The sequence below is a fragment of the Cystoisospora suis genome (genome assembly GCF_002600585.1).
Source record: "Cystoisospora suis strain Wien I chromosome Unknown contig_5833, whole genome shotgun sequence".
NCBI classification, from domain to species: Eukaryota; Apicomplexa; class Conoidasida; order Eucoccidiorida; family Sarcocystidae; genus Cystoisospora; species Cystoisospora suis.
In genome coordinates this window covers 1-6,832 of record NW_027158622.1, presented here as the reverse complement: position 1 = coordinate 6,832, position 6,832 = coordinate 1, and the positions used below count along the sequence as shown (strand labels likewise).

The window sequence follows — 6,832 nt, the reverse complement described above, 5'->3', positions numbered from 1 at the left end:
ACAAACAGACTGACAAGTTGAAAGCTCAGTTCGTGAACATCATTGGCCGATGACCCTGTCGTAACTTGGACGTCTCCGAGCGAGGTCGCTAGTCGCTTTTTTTTTCTCTTCAAGAACGTACTTCCCCCGCCCCATGCTTTTGTCTCTTCATTTTGTCGTTTGTTCTCTATCGCAAACATGGCGCCGTGACTCTAATCTCTGGACAGGAAGTCTTCGCGCGCACCGCGAGCGGGTTGCCTCCTTAGTTTTGTGATCTTTGTCCGGAGGCAGAGTTTTTCCGCTGTGAACGGTGATATCTGTGCTGGGGATGTGGTTTTCTCGTGCCTCGCCATTCTAATGCCGTGCTTCCTGGCGCACAGGTGTCAGAGCGATTGCGCGCGGGTTGAACGCTGGTCATGTGTCCGTTGGCTCTTTACAACGTCCCTTCGGTGCTGATATGGCAGTTCTCTACATTTCAGTTGTGTCCTGGGTCAGAAGGTGTTTGTTTGTGCCCCGACCAAAGCACCGGGAACGCTGGTACTGCCAAAATAAGTTAGCGCGACACTCGCGTTAGATGGGGCGTCAGATGTTTGGACGACCGGAAGACGAGAACAGTCGACAGAGCCAAGGAGAACACGCCTGGGTTCGTGAGGTCTTCTTTCGCCACGGTGCTTGGCTCCGTTTTTCGTTGCAGAAGCGCCTGAGGAACTCCTAAGGCCACAGGAGCATTCTCCTGGGATTGACAGGTTCCCTCTGTAACCGTTTTCGGCTGGCCGATGTACTTGCTTCTCACTGGCTAGGGAGTGAGCAAGAACGTATAAAGGAGAACGTGGCTCTTTGTACTGGCGATGACTTCTTCGGGAACTTCTCCCCCCGTGGTTGATTGGAGGCGTTCGCACGTTCTCTAGCCGGTAGTATCGAAGTGTCTGCAGACTCCCAACAAAATTCTCCCCTGTGTCACACTGATGTGCCTTTACAAGACAACGACGACAAGAAGGCTCAGTCTAACCACAGCCCTTGATGCGTGACCTGCATCTTTCTGATTACAGAGCACGCAACAGCTTCTTCTGTGTCTACGGACGGAAATCAACCGAACACACACTCACCATGCTTTTCCCGATGATAAGGCTGCTCGCACTTCTTGTCGTGGCAATGCCACGACTGGAAGAGGTTGCCTCCGTAGTGTCTGAACAAGCTGTTGTGGAAACTTTAGTCTCAGAGAAGGACGAAGCTGCCCAGTTACTGAGTGTCGGCAGTGAGTCCGTTTTCGGGCTGATGCCGGCAATGCTACTTTTTATGCAGGTCCGGGGACAATTTCAAAGCCATTACATGGCATACTGTGCCAGAATGAAGTACACAGAGGCTCTTGGACCTGCTAGGGAGGAGCTAATGCGGCTACGTGATCAGGTCGACGTGGCCAAGGCAGAAGCTCGTCGACAGATCACCCGTGTTCAGACCATTCTTGAAAAACTGTCAGCTTACGAGGGGCGCGGAGCTGTTCCTGCGGAGGATGCGAGACGGCTTCGCTTATTGATTTGGAGAGTGCAGGATACCCTGAAGTTTGCCACTGAAACTCTTGACCTCGATGAAGTTGAGTATGCTTCGATTGACTGCAATGGCGCCGACCCTTCGCTCATGAAAAGGAGTCTCGTACAAATGAATGCGGCATAGAGCCTCGGATGCCACATGCCTGGTCTTTCCTCATGGCCTCCTTGACTCACCGTTTGTCCAAGCCAAACAGACAGATTAGGGCTGCAGTCTGGAGAGCTTTCCATATGACGCGAGACTGAAAGGTAGACACAACTGTCCGTGGCACCCGGAGAAAAAACCACGCTCGAGGTGAAACGCTACGGTGATGGATGGCGCTTTATCCCACATCCAAAGACCCTCTCGCGGCTGTATCTCCCACCGGCCGTTCTGTCGGTCGGGTGGACGACGAAGGTCTCAAGAACTTTCATCCGGTGGCGAGATTTCGGCTGGAATCGTCTGCTTTGTTTTACGACGCTAGGGTGTCACCGTTGTAGCGTACGTCGGGTGTATATGGGTACGTGGATTGTCAGCGAGTTTCTTCCTACCGCGGCGTCGCGGTGCGTTTATGCGTAAAACAGGTTTGTACGGTGTTGTTACGTGATTTCCTCCACACAACTTCCGATGCTTGGGTGCCTTTTGAGCACTCTCACAAGTATTGGAGATAATGCGGATGCCTGTGGTCTCACCAGTCATTGCTCGAAGTGAGCAATCTATGAGGTAGTTCTCTGCGGAGCAAACGTTGCCATCGCTATGCTCCCATGGCGAGAACCAGATGATCAGGAGGAGCTCGCAGAAGTTCCCGGCAATTGCTTAGGACACAAAGACATCGCTAGATCTGTTGGGAGTTTCTTTCGCATCCTCTCGAAGTGCGCCTATATTTAGATCCATTTATCTATCCGTCTACTCACTTGCATCCCGGGTCGCGTGAAAGCGTGCCTGCTTCGCAATCCAACGGACTTCTTTAGAGAATCATGACCACTCCGTAAATGGCCTGAGAGCGTCAGGACTGGCACGTGCACCACGTAAAAACTCCGTAGGTTGCGGATCTGAACACATCGCGCTGGATGTCCGCTGTGAGCTTGGTACACTCGGCAGACTAGGAAAGAATCGACGAGCTCACATGCACAGCCACTCCGTCACCTTCCGAAGCTGTCTCGGACTTTCCAGCGGACGCTAGCCTGGGAAAGAGCGTCCCTTCCACAGGAAAGTCAAGCAGCAAGCAAGCGGCATAACTGAAACTGAAGACACACCGAGACAAAAACAAGAAGGTATTAACAAAGGAGGTGAGGCGAACAAACTCTTCTGTCACAGGCTCGACACGGTAAGCGACGGGAACCTATGAGGCAGATATGTTTTCTGTTACCCGTGTTGCGTGACAGGAGAGGGTGGGTTCAGAAGAAGCGTTTGCTTCTTTCTATCCGACCAACTGAGCATATGCTCTAGGGAGCCCGGCCATACATGTGCTGTACGATCTTTCTTGAGTGTCGTGCCCGGTCGACTTGCAAAGACGGTCTGGTTTTTTTGTGCTCGATGTTTGGATCTAACAGCAGTGTTTTCACAGCCTTGCAACAGCAGGAGAGCACACAGATCTCTTTAGGTAATCTATTATGTGCCCTATTCTGCAGGAGTAAAACAGTGTCGTTTCCGTGGATCCTACTAAAACAGCCACCGGGACCTTACAACCCGGGTGAACTTTGCGCGAAGCAAATATGCCAACTGGACAAGGGGTAGCACGCAAAGTCAGCCGCTCAAGCACGTTCTCCGAACCTGTCACGAACCTACCGCTACTTAGTCCAAAGGCCGTCACCCCCCGATGATGTCGAAAGAGAGTGCAAACATACCAAGGGAAAGACGGCACCCTACAGTCGGCTTCGCCGCGGGCGCCGACCGTGTTACCCGTGGCGCCGTCTCTGTCATGCGATCTCTCACCTCACCACACCACCAATCAGCCTCACGGGGAAGCTGGAAAGCTCTTCGAGACTGTCGAAGGTTGCGTAAGATGCGGATTCTTCTACGCCATTCAATGCTACTTGACTTCAGTTTCTTTCTTGTGCCTACGAATGGGTTCTTCTTGATATATTTAGCTGTGTTTTCCTCTCGGGTTACAGTTCTGACTCAGGAAGAGAAGCAAGGGGTGACGACCTCGGCTGGGGGGGGCCGAGGAGAGCCAGCTTTCCTTCGTCTGCTTTCTGCGTGTGTCTCTTTTCGCCGGTCGTGCCGCCTGTGGTGCTTTAGCCAAACGAGGACATCCTTTGTGTCGCTGTCAGGGGAGAATTCGGTTTCAATAGCAAAGCCTTCTGTTTTGAAGTGTTGACAAGTGCAGGTGTAGACACTTTTATGAAAGACAGCCGGCTTCAATCACAGCTCACGTCTCTTCGGATTGGCTCATGACTACAAGAGTTCCAGAGAGACGAAAGTAATCCGCTAGGTGGACCCGCCGGCAATATATAGTTAGCCGTGAGGGGTGCTTTTCCTTCCCTCGTCAAGAAGGGTCTCACGCAGAGTTTCGACAACTTTGGTTTTCTTTTTGCTGACGATTCTTCGTCAACATGGCGACAATGCAAATCGTTGACGAGGCGGTTGTGGATGCCGCCGCCTCAGCTCCATTGTCAGAGCTGGGTTTAAAGGATGAGGAGAAAGCTTTCTTCTCTTTGAATGGAGTAGATGAGCTCGGGGAGAAACTCTTAAGCGTTGGCCGTGAATCTGTTTTTGGTCTGACTCCAAGAATGTTTGTCTTTGTGAAGACCCAGGGACAATTTCAGACTCATTACATGGCCTATCAGGCTCAATCAAAGTATGGCTATCCACGTAGAGTCTCTAGGGATGAGCTCATTGAGCTACGTCAGCATGTCGATGAGGCTAAAGCAGAAGTTCGTCGTCACGCAGTGGTGGTCAAGAAGATTCTTGAAAATCTCCTATCGTACGAGAAGACCAGAGAAACTACTACAAATGGCGATGATGCTAGGCAGCTCCGTTCATTAATCTGGAGAGTTCAGGATTCTTTAAAAGCAGCGATGGAGGCCTTAGAGGCGGATGACCGAGCATCTGCCTCCCTGGATTTGTGGTCATTCATACCAGCGCATCGTTGTTCTTTCAACCCGCTTTCGTAACCTCAGTGATTTAATTAGTAGAGCGCCTATTCAAGGTCGTAGACGAATAGCACCTAGAGGCGAGTACAATGTCCGCCCCATGGAGCAATTGCATAGAGATAGGGGGAGGAGGGACCGCCGGTGTGTGTGCAAACAAACTATCGGATAGAAGACAGACAGTGGGTATCTTGTCCGTGAACTCAGTAGTCTCTACCTGCTGCCGTCGTGTCTCCTATAATCCGCTCGCACATGACTATGTTTCTTTTCATGTAGGGGTTGGTCGAGATGGTCTTGATGGTGTGTGAGACTTGTTAGTTTTCTGTCTATGTGAGTTCGAAGATTCCATTCTGACGATTGTCGCATCGGTTGATACGGCGATGGGGTTCTTCGCGGCGCACAATGGTGTCAATGGAGGCATGATGTTTCTCTCTTCAGATGATGGTTTAGAATTCAACAATGAACTTCTCTTGAGTTTCACGTCATGATGCCTTCTCGCTTTCTTTTCAAGCAATAGTGGACATACTCGTATCCGACTCTAAACAAGAGAAACAACGGGGGGGGGATTTATGTCATTTCTCGTTTCATCTCTGTTCTTTCCTCGTACAAGAATGGAAGGAGACGTTCTCCTTTCGAAGGCACTTACAAACCAAGCTGCAGAGGTGATGATCCCCTCTCTCTTTCTTTCTCGAAAACAGTTTGAGAGAGGTTCACCTCCGGTTCTTCCCCGCGAAGTTTTTCTCTCCCACCTGTGTTTAAGCAGCCATGTCCCTCATCGTCTTTCCAGCTTGAGCTTGGTTTGAAACATAACACCTTCACTCACTCTTGATTTTCTTCTGTAGCGAGGTGCTTGCTAGACAGAGCCCCTCCTTTTCACCATGATTGAATCTCGTACACAGAAGATACCGTTCCACAGAAAAGTTGCTCCTTAAGCTGAGCTTCACACCGAGAGCCGATCAGAAGTTCCAAAACACACCTCATACAGCGGTGTGTATGTGGACTTCTGCTGGATGGCTACCCAGGTGTTTGACGTATGCTCAAATTCTTTCTTTGGTGTAAAGCGCCCGAGGTGAATAAGCCCGCATCACCATCGCTGTAATAGCCTTTCGTCAGTTCCTTTGGCTTCTTCAAGATCTCTCTGTTTCCGAAAAACCTTCAAGCTTAATGAAAGTTCGTGAAGGCTTTCGTGCTCCTGACCAGAAACGGTGCAAGCTATTCACTGACGACGTCCATACTGACCGCGTGTGTGTGCCCATGCGCCTACGAGGAATCGACAATAGGGGTTAAGGGACAGAGGTTAGAGCCCCGAGAGAGGTTTTCTTTCTCAACTGAACTTGTGAAGAAGCCTTTCATGTTTTACTTCTTCAGCTATTCTAGAACGACAGTGTGTCTACGTGTCTAGCGGTTCAGTTGCACCGTGCATGCGCGCGACCCAGCCGGACATGCGCGCGCCTCGAGAGGACTGAGAGGCCCTGGTGGGTACAACTAGATAGATAACTCAAGACTCTCGCAAAATGGAGGGGGGGGGGAGTGCTGAGAGTTGAATTGCTAGCTAGCTAGCTCGCTCACTGATATCAAAGTACAGTAAGCAGCAGCAGCATCTCAAGTGGAAAAGATAGAGGTCGATTGACTGTAAAGAAGACTGTATTGTGATGCCAGTGAGCGAGCTAACTAGCTGGCTACTCATCTCAGAGCATCCCCCCCCTCCCCCTCGGATGGATCGTAACTCATTCTTGAGCTCTAGATCTATCTTAGTGATTTGTCAGCAAAAGAAGATGTCTATCATCTCCTCTTCTTTCGATGTTCCTTTCTATCGTGAGACCTTTAACTACCGTCAATAGCGTCCACCTCGTACTCAATGAATCAATCTTTCGCTAGATCAGGTAGCACTTGCCATCTTCTTCTTTCACTCTTCTTCTTCTTCCTCTCCAATCTATCAAACGATGGACTAAGAAATCGAACAGTAAGGAAAGACTACTCTACAAGAAGAAGACCTGCTTCCAAGACCAATCGACGAGGTGTTTTCTCTCAACAGACTTCACACTTTCCCACCATTCACGGACTATGCCCATGCCTACCGGATTCAATACACATGCAAACCTCTCTATAAATACAATAGTATAGAGGAAGATCGTGCTTCTGCATAGAGATATAGAGGGGAGCCTGTATAAGGCCAAGTATCACGCTTGCTATTCCACCCAAAGCTATCAAGAATGATACTTGGCCTTATACAGGCT

General features: G+C 50.1%; 1 protein-coding gene across 1 annotated transcript; it reads left to right on the top strand.

Annotated features, from left to right (window-relative positions):
* The first annotated feature begins 3,446 nt into the window (after positions 1-3,446).
* Positions 3,447-5,139, top strand: CSUI_009630 (uncharacterized protein). The gene has a single exon (XM_068069743.1). It carries the CDS (start codon positions 4,059-4,061, stop codon positions 4,617-4,619), a length of 561 nt encoding a protein of 186 aa, XP_067918281.1. The 5' UTR covers positions 3,447-4,058; the 3' UTR covers positions 4,620-5,139.
* Positions 5,140-6,832: the final 1,693 nt, after the last annotated feature.

Coding starts and splice junctions, on each gene's coding strand:
- CSUI_009630 (XM_068069743.1), top strand. CDS start 4,059: ATGGCGACAATGCAAATCGTTGACGAGGCGGTTGTGGATGCCGCCGCC.